A 16,142-nucleotide genomic window follows, 5' to 3' on the forward strand; every position below is an offset into this window, starting at 1 on the left:
AATTGGATAACACGGGACAGTCAGAGATCACGGGGTAAACCAGCCATGTCAGCGCTCCACTGGATCACATTTCAAGACTGTGAGACTTGTTCACACTAAGGATATGATACAAAAATATACGACAGTTTTTTTGAATATCCCATTCCACATTCAGCCCTCGATTGCTGTTAGAAGAAGGTCCACTCTTCTGGGAAGATGCTTCATTAGATTTTAGAGGGAGATTAAAGCTCTTACAGGTAGTGATGGTAGGTGAGATAAAGTGGGCAGTCAGGGTTTACATTCATCCCAAAAGTTTTCAATAGGGTATGAAGTCGAAGCTCGATATCTGGCCAGTGAAGATCTTCCATTTCAACCCATGTAAATCATATCTTCATGGAGTTGGCTTTGTGCCAAATATTGTGGAAAACATTTTCCACATGGCTGGAAAAAACAGCAAGCAGGCTAGCTAGGACCATCTATCCCGGCACATAGACAACACATATGGATGGATTAAACACCTGCCCTTTTTCTTCTTCGAAAGAAGTGGCCTTTTTTTCTAGAGAGTTTTTTTTTTTATAATAAATGTATATATGTGTGCATTTTGTGTTTCTGTTTGTGCACAGCTTTCCCTGTCAAACAAATAAAAATCATGTAGAGTCGGGAAATGCCGAGACTCCGACTCATATTGATGGGCACATCACAGGCAGGCAGAGAGCTGCAGATGTGAAGCCCTCCCTCCCTTTCCAGTTGTGCTTGTCTTGGTGTGGAGGTGAGAGGTGAGGAACAGAAGATTAAGCTACATGTGCTTTGAATTTACAGCTAATTATCCAAAAAGCAAATTGTCTTAATAACATCCACGACTCATGAGCTTTCATGTGAACTATTTTTCAGCTTGATCAAATCGACAAAATATATGGGATTATGTAATTGCCTTACTTTTGTGTGATTTTATTTTTAAATATGTCTAGCTTTAGCAGCAGTAATATGAAAACCTGTTTTTGCCTAACAGCACTGACCATCTGGCAAAAAAAAAAAAAGCACCCCGGGGCCATTCGAATAAAATTTGTAGATCCGTTTTGATCAGTTTATGGCTATAAAAAAGATCCTCAGCGTTTCCTCTCCGTTCTTGACAAACACCACAGAGCCTCTGCATCTATTTGGAGTGAGAAAGAGAGAGGTCATTCTTAGTTTCAGAGCTAGCTTAGTTTTTTTTAGATGTATATAAACAAGTCAGCATTTCAATAATCAGACAAAAACGAGGGTAAATAAAATGAAATATCCATGAAAGCTCTTCACTTTCTTGCTTGACGTCTCCATGTCTCTAGTTCAATCATTTGCACATCACTGGATAAGCCGAGCTGGTTCCATGTTTGGAAAGCTTGAGTTGCTGAGCTAGCGCATTTTTGTTGCTTCTTGCTCCGCAATATTCTTTTTTTTTCTCCATTCCTCAATCCACTAAAATTTTTTGTTGGGTATGACGTTGAACTGCGGTCCGGCAGTTAATAAGCCCTGATCTACTAGTCTGCGATGCTCAGGATGCTGTTATGAAGTTTGTAGCCAATTTGACCCAAGCTGGATTTTTCAGCAGAAATATGCCACAGTGATATTTTGCTTATAAGTCTGTCACCTTTAGTGAATTGCAACCAATCAATGATCACTATTGTTTTCCAAGGACCAATTAGTGGCCACCGCTTTTATCGCCACTTTTTACAAATAATCAATCACTAATCACCATTGTTTTTCAAGAACAAATCAGTAATCACCTCTGGACCAATCACTGATCACCACTGATCACCACTGTTTCCCCACAAACCAATCACTGATCAGTGCTGTTTCTCCACAGACCAATCACTGATCACCACTGTTTCCCCACAGGCCAATCACTATTCATGAATCAATTATCAATCAATTATTGATCACCATTGTTTTCTGATAGTCAATTACTAATGCTTACTGTTTCCCAAGGACTAATCGCTGACACCCAATGCTCTCCAAGGGCCAATCAATGATCAGAACAGTTTCCCAAAGCCCAATCACTGATCACCAATGTTTCCCCACATGCCAATCACTGTTTACCAATCAATTATTAATCAATTATTGATCACCTTCGTTTTCTGATAGTCAATCACTAATGCTTACTGTTTCCCAAGGACCAATCGCTGACACCCAATGCTCTCCAAGGACCAATCACTAATCCCAATTGCTTCCCAAGGGCCAATCATTGATCAGAAGATTTTTCCAAAGATCAATCATTAATCACCAATGCTTCCCAAAGACCAATCAAGTGCTTCTGAATTATAATAACCAATTACTGATTACTTCTGCTTACTAATAATTAATCACTGATCTTAACTATTTCATATAATTAATCTCTAATCACCCGTTTCCAAATGAGCAAACAAAGTCGTCCACTACTGATTCCTAATAATCAATCACTCATCATCACTGTTTCCAAATGAACCATTTCTTATCACTAATATTACCTAATAATCATTGAAGAAAATCTATTGAAGAAAAATGGCTGGTTTCACAGGACAAGTCACTGATCACCACTCTTTCCTCATTATCAAATACGGACCACCATTATTTCCTAATGATCAATAATTCATTACAGTTGTTTCCCAAGAACCAATCACAGATAACCACTGCTTCCCAAGGACCAATCGCTAATTCTTAGTGTCTCCAAAGGACCAATCACTGATCACATTTGCTTCCCAAAGACCAATCAAAAGAAACCCCTCCTTACCCATGTCTCCTAATAGACCCAAGTGATCATAATAAAAAAGTAGTTTAATAAATGTACAGATGTTATTTACAAGTGTACAGTTTACAAATGGACCATTTGGATTCTATGTACAAATGTGACAGTTATGATGGACAATGTGTAGTTATGAATATTTCAATTGTTCATGCTGAGTATGTGAGTATCCCATAACTGAATATAAGAAACGATGTATGACGTCACTACATGATGAATGGAAAACAATAGAGGTCAGTAATTGTTTATAAGGAAATAGTGGAAGTGATAAATACTGGTAAGTAAATGATTCTTAATGAGCATTGCTTTTTTTGGAGGGGTTTCTTTTTTTCCCTCTGGACAGAGTTAGCGGGCCCTTTTGGCGTTCCATAACAGGCGCGTCTTCCAGCAGAGCGCAGGAGGTAGAGAAGGAAAACTTTTTTCTTTTCTTTTTTAACCACAGTGAGGGGAGGGGAGACGCTAGAAGTTGGACAAGAAGGATTCCAGGGCTCTAACTTTCCCCTTCCCCCGTTTCACAGGACTAAGGGGAAAGTTTTGAAGAGCAAAAAAGTGGATTGCACCAACTTAAAAAAAAAAGAAAGAAGAGAAAAGAAAAAGAAAGCAAAAAACGGTTTTAAATTTAGGACGCATTCGGTTTTTCTCTGGATTAATGCTTTTATTTAGTGGATTTATCGATTGCTTATAGGTATGGACAAACTTCTCTTTTTTTTTTCCTTTCACTGCATTGGCTGGAGTTTCCTTTTCTGTGTCCATCTCAGTAAAGACAGAAGTTTCTTTCTTTCTTTCTTTCTTTCTTTCTTTCTTTCTTTCTTTCTTTCTTTCTTTCTTTTTTCTTTTCTTTCCTTTTATTTAAAATGTCTTATTTTTTTTCCTATTTGTTTGTTTATTTGCACAAATTTGAACTTCAATTATTTTATCAAGCGCAAAAAAAATACATGCACAAAAAAAAGAAAAAAAAAAATTCTCCTAATGAATTGATTGCTCTATTTTTAGGTAAGAATTTAATCCGAATCTTAGTGCGCATGTACACATGATTGGCGATCCTCTCAAAAAAAAAAAAAAAAAAGTTACTTTGATACAGGTAGGTGTAAAAACTTTGACACGTTGCTCCCCCTGGTGGTTGGACTCAGCGTTGTGCCAAATTTTTTATTATTTTTTTAAGTTTGGTTATAATTATTATCTTAAATTATATGCTTTAGTAATAATATCTTTGGAGCCAGGCCTTGTCTTGTCAGCTATTGGTGAATAAAAAGGACATGCATTTGAATCTCAGTAATTCCAAGTTGGCATGGTTTGGTGACTGAGTCAAAGGTTATTGAGTCCAGACTCATTTGTTCCCTGTTTGTACTCAGCCAGATGGAAGCTAATTTGGAGATGCCTTGTATGGTCCATAAGCATGCCATGTTGCTGAGATGTATCATTCGATCGCTAATATAACTTCCTAGGTATATATCAGGTGACTTTTCTGGTACTCTTTAACCATGTAGCTCAACAGCGCTTTGTTAAACCATGAGTTTCGTTGATTCAGCAAATCGTATTGTTCAACCACTTTCAAATGTTTGTCAGTTTTCATTGGTGAGTAGAATTTTAGATTTGCAATTTGCAAAAAAAACTATATTGACAGCCAATCTAGCCTTTTAGATGGGAATAATATGATCCTATCAGTGATTCATTGGTCATTTTGGTGCGATTGACAAAGGATTAGTATTTAAATGAATGATATTTGGAAGCAATTTCTTGGAAAATGTTTGGAATTTTAGTAAATTTGGCTTTAAAATGAACAGAAATTGTTCAAATGGAATTGACAAATTGAACAAAATTGACTCCCAAATGACACAAGTATTTAGAAAAGAAAAACTTCACTCGTTCTCTCAAGCTATTTTTTTTTTCTTTTTTCATCACACGTGTCTCAGATGCAGACTTGGTTCGCGCTACTTGACTTGAGACTTGAACAGACTACTATACACGTGGCCAGCTGGAGAACACATTTCCATTTCGCACCAGACGTGCGATTGTGCGATTCAGCTCGCCACATTAACTGCGATCCCACACGTTGTCGCTGTTCTCTACTGGCTGGCCACGATCGGATTTTGCTGAATCTGCAAAACCGGATCCGATACATACATTTCTGGGACTTTAAAGTAACAGCATTAGCATTTTTATTAATGACGTTTTTGTGCAAATATTTCGCTTAGTTCTTACTATGAGCCAATTCTGAAGTAGCATCTTTTTTTTTATGTATTATATAGTACCTGCATTTTAATATCAATATCCAGACATCAAACATCTGTTTATCTTTGTAGCTGCTGTGCTCATAATGAGCCTCCTATAATCATCCCAGGACAATTATACTTAACCTTTCAACACATTTCGTACTGTTTAACAGCTTCTCCATTAGAGCCTGGTTTGTTCACTATGCTCTTCCTGTTAGCTGATTGTCTCTGGTTTGCTCATTTGCCATATAATTACATGTCCATATTTCCTGTAAACGTTTTTCCTCAATAAAATGTGTTTGGTTTTTTTTGTTTTTTTTGATAATTGTCTTCCCATGTGATTGACGTTCAGGTTTTTATTTAATATGCATAAATATTGGAACCCACTAGTAGCTTCTGCTGATTCATTACAACAAATATATTGATTAAGGAATTCGTTTTTATTACAACAGCAGACTATTCATGAATGGAAATCCCTCATATGGTTCAGTTATGAGACCTATTATTATGACATTTATGTACGTGAAGTGTTTACGACGATTCCGATATGATTCTAGCACCGATTATTACACTTGTAGCACAAGATCGTTAATTTTTTTGGACATCAAATATGTCAAAAGGTCAATGCAGATGTGTGTATTAATGCAGTTATTGTTATTATTATTGTAGGAACAATGGCAGAGGGACGATACAAGTGAATAGGCTATAAATTAAATATCCAAAAATACACTTTGTGATATGGTTTATGTAAGTAAGAGCTGGTGCTTTAACATCAGATGGGTCAAGAACTGGTACCTGGCTGTCGAAGGGTTGCTGCTGGGTCACAAGGAGGTTCTGGGTAAAATGTCTATATCATGATATATATATATATATATATATATATATATATATATATATATATATATATATATATATATATATATATATATATAGTAGGGCTGTCAAAATGAACGCATTAATGCACATTAATTTCAATGGCACAAATTTTATTAAAGCGTGATTAATGAACCGCACATTTCTGTTTGACCATTTATATGTAAAAAAAATAAAATAAAATGTTCTCCTAATGAATTGATTTTTGCTATGTTTCCGCACGGACGGTTTTAATCGCCGGATATGTGCATTATGAAGGTTTTGATTTCGCCTGATTTATATTTATTTATGATGAATAAATAAATATAAATCAGGCGAAATCAAAACCTTCAACGCAACACACATTCATTCACGAAAATTGAGCACCTGAATCTGCCATGATGCACACATCCGGCGATTAAAACCGTCCGTGTGGAAACACAGCAAAAAGTTTTGTTTGGTGTCCTGATGATTTACGTCATTAATTACTTAAAAACATTTACTTAAAAACACATATTTGGTTTATAAGGAGGACATACAGACATACCAGACGTACACCTGGATAGGATTTGTTCTTGCTAGGAAATTGTGTGGACCACTAGTTACTACCAGATTTACTTCCAGAAAAATCTTCCCCCTACTATATGCATAGGTTTTAGTCACGATTTGTTACGTAGCTCATGGCTACATTGCTGTTGCACTGGAAAGATAGCTTTGTGTGGCATCATATCCTTCTTAGTGCCTGTTTGATAAGTTGGTTAGGTTTATTTTTTTTATAGAAATAAAACAACATGGCTGGCTCTTTGAAAGATAATCTAGACTTTGCTTATGCCCTTCGCCTCCTGGCTAAACCATTCTTTTTTCCAGTATGCTACAGCATATGACTCAAGGTGAATGTGTTTTTTCTGGTGCGTTAAATGATATATGTCTTTCCTTTCATGTGAGTGAGCGATGGAACGAGTAGAACATCCACTGCCCCTGCGGAATTCTCCACACTTTAGTAAACAAGGTGCAGAGACGGTTGTTATGTGCTTCAAAGTTTTTTCTTTGTTTTTTTTTGCTCCAGATGCTCCAGATGGAAAGTTGTCATCTGTTTCAGGCAGGAACTGTTAAAACATTTGGATCCAGAGTAAATGTGATTGAAACGAATGGGGCAGAACTTACAGAGTGTCTGTTAGGTTCTTGTGTTTAACTCAATCAGGTACTGAGGAGGTATTCAGGTTTCTAATCCAGTTTGCCAGTTTCTCCACTCCAGGTTCCAGGGTCAGGTCTATTAATTTCAACCCTACAGATCAATCATTTTGTAAGCACAGGTCTATAAGGTAGTTCTAACTAGGTCTAAGTTCTTCTCTACAGGTTTGTCACGGTATAACAACGTCAATGAGACCATTTTCTTCAGGTCATAATCAAAGGTCTTTGAGGTTTCTACTCTTCGGGTCTATCAGGTTCCTACTTGGGAAATAAGGTTCTTATTCTCAGCTGTCTCAAGTTATGGCAATGTTTATGAGACTGTTCGCTTCCTGTCTATTAGATTGTAAACACAAGTCTGTGAAGTTCTTCTCAGGTTCTAATCAAGTGTCCCCTCCTCCAGGTTCCATTCAGTTCTATCAATTTTATCTCTTAAGGTCGATCATTTTGTATAAGGTCTATGAGGTTCTTCTTGTCAGATTCGATCTAGGTCGATCAGGTTTTTCTATACAGGTTTGTCGTTTTTAACAATGTCTTGGCGAAAAGCCTATTTTCTCCAGGTCTATCAGGTTGCAACCAAAGGTCTTTGAGGTTCTTCTCTTCAGGTCTACCAGGTTCCCACTAGGTAAATCAGGTTCTTCTCTACTGGTATCTCAAATTATGCTTACTAGTCTATGAGGCTCTTCTCTGGTTTCACTCATTTTCTCAGCTGAAGGTCTATTAGGTTGTTACCACAGGTGTATCAGTTTACTTTCTCCATGCATGTCAGGTTCAAACCAAGTCTATGAGGTTGATCTCTGCAGGTAGTCTTTGCCTTCTTGTCGATCAGGATGTAACCACAGGTTTTTGAGGTTCTAACCAGGTCTACCAGGTTTATTACTGTTGGAATATCATGTTATAACATATATAACACCCCTCTCCTCAGGCTTATCAGGTTCTAATTAGGTCTATTAGTTTTTTTCTCTAGTTTTATCAAGTTTATCTTGTACTTTCCTTTTGCTTATCAGAATTTAACCAGGTCTTGTGAGTCATGTATTTCCAACATCTGCAAGAGTTGAAATATGCATTGAATAACCATTGTTTATGGCATTATTATCAAGATTTTTGTATTCGTTTACATTATATAAATAACAGCATGTTTATGAATGTCATTTACTTCATTCAGTTCATGGTGCATAAATATTAAAACCCACCAGTAGGTTCAGCCTCAGTAGCTTCTTCTAATTAATTAAGGAATTAGTTTATAACAGCAAGTGACTATTCATTAATGGGATACTCAGTTAGGTTTCAGTTATATGACTTGTTAATGGGACATTTATGTACATGAAGGAATTATGATGATTCCAATATGATGATTATTACAAATATAGCATGATAGCTCAGTTGGAAATGCATTGGACTCACAAGTTTAAATCCCAGATCTACCAAACTGCTGAATACACTTTGGGATATGGTTTATGTAAGTAGGATCTGGTTCTTTTACATCAGAATAAAATGGATTGTAAAATTGTTTGTAACAGAAAATTGTAAATGCGTTGTTTTAACACACGCAACAAAGTCAAAAATATGCTACTTGCTATATAAATAACATCCATCTGCCTGTATGTCTGTCTGTCTGTCTGTCTGTCTGTCTGTGTTATTTATATTGCAATTAACATATATTTGACTTTCTTGTGTGTTCAATAGATTTTATTTCAAATTTTGCAATTTAATTGCTAGCAAGCAAGGCATGTGGGCTAGCGGAATTCCGTTTTTCATAAACACTATGAAATCGAAAGAGCAAATCATTTCAAATCCCATGTTTATCCGAGCGTGGACGTGCAGCGGCGTCTCATCTGGGTGAAGCAGAGTTCATCAGTAACAGTAATAACAGCAATTAAAAACATTTCTTGTTCTTGCGGACTTATTAAAAGTCTTTCGTTTCTTTCATCATATACGATTTTTCGCCGTGACTCGCGCAGCTGGAGATTAATTAGCAGTGCGTTCTGTGCAGGTGTGAAGGCAGATGTGCTCGGATTAAATTTGATTCGAACACGAATGCGGCAATAATTACGACGGAAATTCATCAGGTTTTTTCCGTTGTGTATTGTGTGTGTATGTGTTGTGTTTTATGAATAATGTGAATTGTTTGTTAAAAGAATTTAAAACTAGCTGCTAACTACCTGGACATTCGGTCAATTTTTTCACATCATTCCCTTATTCATGTTCATTCTCAAATGCTGAATAATGGAAAAGTCCTAAAGTTTGTTGACACCTGACCATAAGATTTGTAGGTGATCCCTTTTGAACATCTCATTCAACATTTAGTTCCCATTTGCTTGTTATAATTAATTAGTATTAGCATTAGTAGCATTAGTTATATACTGATGTAGGTGAGATGAGGAGGAGTTCATTCAGCATTCACATTTATTCCGAATGCGTTTAATAGGGTTGAAGCTTTGTGCACAGAATTGTCATGCTGGAACAAGTTTTGGTTTCCTGGTTCAAGTAATGGGAAAATTTCAGGCTACCTCATCCAAAGACGTCGTGTTCAATTATGTAACTCCACCTCTATATTAACCGTTTGGTGAAACACATATAGATGGAAAAGTCCCAATACCACAGATTTCCATTTAGTAATCAATCGTGAAATATGATCCCATTATTCCCACCCTCCAAAACAGTATAATGTATTATTATTTAGTGTCCAACACTGTCATTTTCATTCTTGGTCCTCTCTGTTTAGTTTGAACTAAAACAATAACACTGTACCCTCTCATTTGAGAATGACTGTAAGCCGTGTAAAGCCCTTTTTTTGTACGTTCTACACACCCCTACGTTCCTGAGAGACCTCGTTAAAGTCAATATGAAAGTAAATAATCTTTTATTTATGTCTGAATTCGAAACCTTTTCTTTTTTAACTCACTGTTGAATCAATCTTGCATTTTAGTGCATGGGTTAGCATACACGTTTGGGACTAGCGCTTATATTTCAATGATACCACAAGCAAGTCTTCATCTGAATTAAACAGCTCAGAAATATTTTATACTATATCGATCCCAGAGCAATAGCCTTGTAAAACTATATATAAATTTAGAAGTGAATAACATACAATGTAGCATTAATATCTCCCTAAATATCCTCAAACCTGTCCAACATATGGTTCACATGGGTTGAAGTGAAAGATCTTCAGTGGCTTGCTATAGAGCTCGGACTTCAATCCTACTGAATCCCAATCTCTTGGGATTGAATTGGAATGCTGAATGCACCACAGACCTCCTCACCTTCTTACCTACATAAGCACCTGACTGTACTAACTGGCTACTTCTAGTAAATCTTCCAGAAAGAGTGGCGGTTATTATTAGAGGTCGACCGATTCATCAGTTTTGCCAATTAATCGGCACCGATAGTTGTTTGCTGGAATTATACGCAATAATCCATACAGATAGTTTTTCCGGGTTGCGTTATACAGTATGAGAACGGCCTTTATAGGTGAATCACTGATGCTACGTGCTGTGTTTTTAAGTGTATTTTTGTATATATATATATATATATATATATATATATATATATATATATATATATATATTTTTTTTTTTTTTTTTTTTTCAAATTATTATAACATTTCATTTAGTAAATTTTTATGATTCAGTACTATTTTTATTTTTGTAATAAAGTTAAGTACTATTTTACATACAGTGTTATGTTTTTTTTTATCCAGTATCCATTTGAAAAACTACTTCGGTTGATTAATTAGTTATTGGCAGCCTAGCTATCGGTATCGGTAAACGTCACCTCTAGTGGTCACTGGTTGACCTCTAGTTATTTAGTTATTATAATAGCAAATGGTCTTGCTCTCTCTCTTTTTTTGCATTCATGAGCACCTCTCGAGGCCCTAGGCTTTGCTAGCTACACTAGATCTTTTTGGATAGTGAGTCACATGTGAAATAAATCCTGCATTTGGGAATGGGCCATATCTGGGTCAGATTGTGCAAATACATTTTTTCCCCTCCTAATCATCCACATCAGGACATTTGAAACTAGTATACTTATTTTTTTTTTCCCTTCAGTGTTTTGGATTTATTATTCCACTTGTTTTCTCAGGAGCGACGAGGTAGACATCCAATTTATTTTGCAACGAAACCTATCAAAATTACAGAGAGGCGGTGTGCATCCGTTCAAAAAAAAAAAAAAAAAAAGTGCTTTTGCGGTAGCATTCATCATTTGGCAGCGAGTCAAGAGCACAACAAGCAATGCTTAGGCAGTGACATGAAAACAGCATGGTGTGTGACAGCCCTCCATCGCTGAAAAACAAAATCCCCACATGCTGAGCTTGGCAGCTCATTACATTTTACTACTTGTTTATTGATTGTTGGGCTTTGTCTTTTCCTTTTGAACTTGCTGAATCCTTGGCTTTTTTTTTTTTTTTTTGAGGTACTCTCGATGCCGAAGTGATCGATTTTTAACTATGGGCTTGACAGCTAATGGTGGTGGATCACAGCAGATATCTGATCCATGTCTTACGCCCGCTGGCGCTGTAGCCGTCGCGATTTCGAATTTTGACCACGCCAGGCAGAGAGCCAAGAGTGTGAGAGACACTTATCTGCACGGGCCAGATGGATCCTCCTTTTTTCAGTTCTTACATTGAAAACAAATTAAAGGATAACAAAGCAGCTGCACGCTTCCATTGTATCCCCATGAAATCAAACTAAAAATGAAGAGATGCCTCTGACACACCGAGAGGCTGCAATATAGCCGCCTCCCGCTCCTAATGGATGTTGTGGTGTTTACAAAGACCGGCGTTGACAGCGTCGAGGTGAAATTCGCAGCTCTGGACAGGACGTCAGAAAGGGAAGCGTTCAGCACTTTGACTTAGGAATGGGAAGTAATTACACAGTATAAAATTTCCCCTAGGCCTTATATGGGGATGCGAGGGATACCAATGGAGGCTCATTTTTTCTATGGTATCCGAATGGTATTATGCAGAATAGTTGGTAGTTTTTTCATTTCTGACAGGTATGTGAGATCAAACATGAAACAAGTTTGGCACAATCGTGATTTTGCTAAAGATCAGCGAGCAAGTAAAGAAATGAGTCAAACAAGGGGCCAGAGGTATTGCTTAATGTCATGCTACAACCACCACCATGCTTCTTTTTTAAGGTGCGTGTTCTTAGTGTGATGAGCGGTTGGATTGCCACCATATGCAGATCTTTGAGACATGTCCACCTTATTAAGTTGATTATTATCACATGGAGGGGAAAGAAATGGCACGGCTATGACTCTGGTCAAAGAAAAGGTCAAAGGTTTTACTCAAGGTTGCGCCACCACCATGGTTTATTGAAAGAAGGATGTTCTCAGGGTGATATGGTATGACCACATTTAAAAGTTAGTGACCAGGGAAGAAGGGTATGGTCAGAGAAGCAACCAAGGGTAAATGCTAAACATGGTAATACCACCAGCATGGTTCGTTGTATGGATGGTATTTTCTGCAAGATAGTGGGTTTCTGGTGTAGGTATCATTTTGTAACATTGACTGGTTTTATAGAAGACATTATTTTGAACAAAACTTTGGCACAACCACAACTCTGTTGAACGTCAATGACCAGAGAAGCAACGGAGAGCCCCAAGGGGAACATGAGGCTACCACCAACATGCTATGTGGTATGGGTGATTTTCTCAGGAAAAATATGCAGCGTTGGGTCTCCGCCATATGTATCACTTTGTGCCAAGGTCAAAACGTTCAAGACAAATAGTTTTTTTTTCCATCGAGTCAGGGGTAGCATGTGATTTCCCCAAGGTTTTCAAGTTTCAGTCAGGGGGATGCAGATTACCTTCTTGTGACATCCCGCCTGTAATATACAGGATAGCGATGAAGTCTTGTTCCAAGGCCATCCTTCATTCTGTCAGGTCTGTGTTGCGACATGAGGCATGTCATTCCGGGTCACTTTGACAGGAAGAAATGCAGACTAGGGAATGAAGTGCATATATATATATATATATATATATATATATATATATATATATATATATATAAATATATATATTTTTCTTTTTTTTTTTTTTTTTTCCATTTTTAGCATTTTTAAGAATCTAAAAACGTCACGCCATACATCAAAAGTGTAATGTCATGCCTTGGGGCAAATGTCTTAAATGTCTACAAATCCTTACCACATACCTTTGATGGTAAAAATTAGTTTCTGCAGAAGCACAAAAGGTGTAATTCGAATGCAGGTGTAATTCATGTATGGCGTATATAAATGGCATCGCTATGGAAACCTAATCAGTGTGAAAAAACATACTGTAATATTCGAGTCGTTACATTAGGGGTGTCATGCGAGCTTTTTAAGCGATCGTTCGATAAAAAAATAATCTGTGTCAGGTGTTCATACTGAGACACTAAAAGTGGCACAGATGGGCATTATAATGGCAATCCTTAAAGCACATGGGTGACAAAGCTTTATAGGAACCATTATGGTCCATTAGGCCAGTTTACACATTTCCAAGTGCTGGGCTAACCTTAAAGCCACCTTCATTAACACCCCACCCCCAAAGCTACTTCTTCTTCGATATTTATGTCCTTTACCGTGGGAGTATTTTCAGTGTGCTATCAACTTTTATCTTTCACTTTCTTTTCTTGCTTGACTGCTTCAATTATTCCTAATGACTTCTTTCCTCTTAGTTAAAAATAACCATATACACGATATAAGCAAAGGTTTTGGGACACCTGAGATTATTTTAACCCTAAGTGGTTCTTCTCCAAACTGTTACCCAAAAGTAAGAGGCAAAATCAAGATCCATGAAGTTTACATGGGTTGGAGTGGAAGATATTCCCTATTGGGATAAACTGAAACCCAGGCCTCTTTACTTCACCTACATCAGTACCTGATTTCACTAACTCCCATGTGACTGTGAAATCTAGAGGAACATCTTGCCAGATGATTGGACCTTATTATAATAGCAAAGAGATACTTATTGTGGATTTGGAACTTAAAATAAAAAATCTTAAGGTCAGGTGTCCACAAACTTATATAATGTACCAAACACAGAGTTTTCAGGGTTAATTTTTTTTTCCAGACAGATTCCATTTTCCATTTTCATAATTTGGCAAAGTAAATTTTTTTCTCCTTCCATTTTTTTAGGTAGGAGTTAAAGGAGGGAGCCATGAGGATCATCTTGTGCTTCGTTGTGCTGCTGACCATCTGGTCAGGTCGTGGAGTTCGGCTGGAGACGGCTGAAGGTAAGAAGCTGCAACATATGCAAAGCGTTCATTAAATCACTTTATAGCATGGGGTTGTCGAATTCTTGAAACGAAACTTGCTCGCGAAGTGTTGTTAGAAAGACGGAATAAAAACATTGATGCGGTGAAGTTTCCTGTATGGAAAACCGATGCACCAACTTTTCCCCTGTTACCACAAAATAAGGGGCACACGACTGTAAAGAACGTCTTCAAATACAGTAGCATGACGTTTTTTTTCTTCACTTGAACTACCAGACCCAAACCTGCTCCAGCATCTTAATGCCCCTGTGTACAATGCCATTTTACATGGTTGGATCTTGAGTGTTCTGCAATAGAGCTCTGACTTCAACCCTATGAGATGAACTGGAACACGGACTGCACCCCCAGGTCTCCTTACATCACCTACTGTACATCAGTACCAAAGTTCTTGTGGCTGAATGAGCTTAAATCTCCAAAATCCTAAATCTGAAAGTACAGGAACAGTATTATAGCAGCAAATGTGGAACAGGATGTTCAAAAAGCTTATCATCAGGTGTCCACAAACTTATGGTGCTTCGTGAACAGGAGCATTGACATCCTGGAACCGGTTTGGACCAACTTTGTGGTAACAGGTGTCCCACGATTTTTGTCCCCATAGTCTATGACGCAGACATGATAATACTGCTTACATGTCTCTTCTATTTCATACATGCTTATTGCTAGCAAGCATGCTAATTGCCTGCTATATTTCGAGTACAGTTTGGATTTGCGGATTGAAATCCTTTTCTGCAGGTTACATTCACTGCTGTTTATTTATTTATTTATCTATTTTATACACGTAATAATGAGACTTCTTCGCACCAGAGGATTAGTTCCTGTGGGAAATTATTCTGTTAAAGCATGAGCTCTGGGCTAAGTGCCTCAGGAGAGCCACTCTCCGAGCTGAAACTAGCACTACTGACTAAACTTGCAGTGCCACCTCTCGTCGATAGTCACCTCTCGACCTTTCTTTTCCCAAGAATTCTGTTTCTCCAGAGATGCATGAGGTGGAACACAGACGGAGGCTAGCAAGAAAGAGGGCTTGTAAAAGGCTAACCTTTTTCTTAGCACTTCTTAGTACAGATCGTTCTGGTGTCATGCTGCTTGGCATAATCAAGTCTCTGCACAGTCTGTACTTTATAGCTAGGGATTTTTTTTCTTTTTGGAGAATGACGCCATTTTTGGGTTCAGTATGCCGCTGAGATCTTTAATGGGTCACGGTGGGGGCGAACGTGCAAAATGACGTGGAGATAATGATATGAAGGATTTAGTGATATTTGGAACTACCTTTATGGTTATTGCTTTTGTTTTTCTATGTAGAAATCAAATCACATAATTAATACATTTTGTAATATATATTGGTTGTGTATACAAAACAAAGTATAAGTGTTCAACGGAACTAATTTCATTAACACACAATTAATGCAGCATTTTCTTTTGACCATTTTTATAAAAAATATAAATAAATCAATTTATTGACGACATCCTTTCTTTACTCAGATATAAAAAATTATAATTAACTAAACCAAAAATATCATGTTTAATCACTAAACATTTGTTTTACGCCAACTCTCAAATCAAGCACCAAAACACTCACACATCCGGCGATTAAAATCGTCCGTGTGGAAACAAAACAAATGTTCCGTTTCGTGTTCTGACGATTTACGTCATTTAAAAACACCATAATCACTTTCAAACAAGTATATTTTGTGGTAATGCTCTACGTTCAGTTCGGTTTCACTAATAATAAACATACATTTGCGTAAAGCTTTTATATTTGTACATGGCCATGTCGATTAGAGTATTAAAAACTTGAAAAGTACATTTAGAACAGGTAAAAATGTGCGATTAGTAACTCAGGACTATCATGTGATTAATTTTGATTGCATATATATATATATATATATATATATATATA

General features: G+C 37.1%; 1 protein-coding gene across 1 annotated transcript in view; it reads left to right on the top strand.

Moving 5' to 3' along the window:
* Window positions 1–3,161: 3,161 nt before the first annotated feature.
* Window positions 3,162–16,142, top strand: part of col16a1 (collagen, type XVI, alpha 1) — a 98,294-nt gene continuing 85,313 nt past the window's right edge. Inside the window, 2 exon segments of the mRNA XM_046843798.1 lie at window positions 3,162–3,422; window positions 14,109–14,206. Of these exon segments, the coding sequence (XP_046699754.1) occupies window positions 14,131–14,206 (76 nt within the window). The 5' untranslated portion in view covers window positions 3,162–3,422; window positions 14,109–14,130.

The sequence above is a fragment of the Silurus meridionalis genome, chromosome 29 (genome assembly GCF_014805685.1).
Source record: "Silurus meridionalis isolate SWU-2019-XX chromosome 29, ASM1480568v1, whole genome shotgun sequence".
Lineage (NCBI taxonomy): Eukaryota > Metazoa > Chordata > Actinopteri > Siluriformes > Siluridae > Silurus > Silurus meridionalis.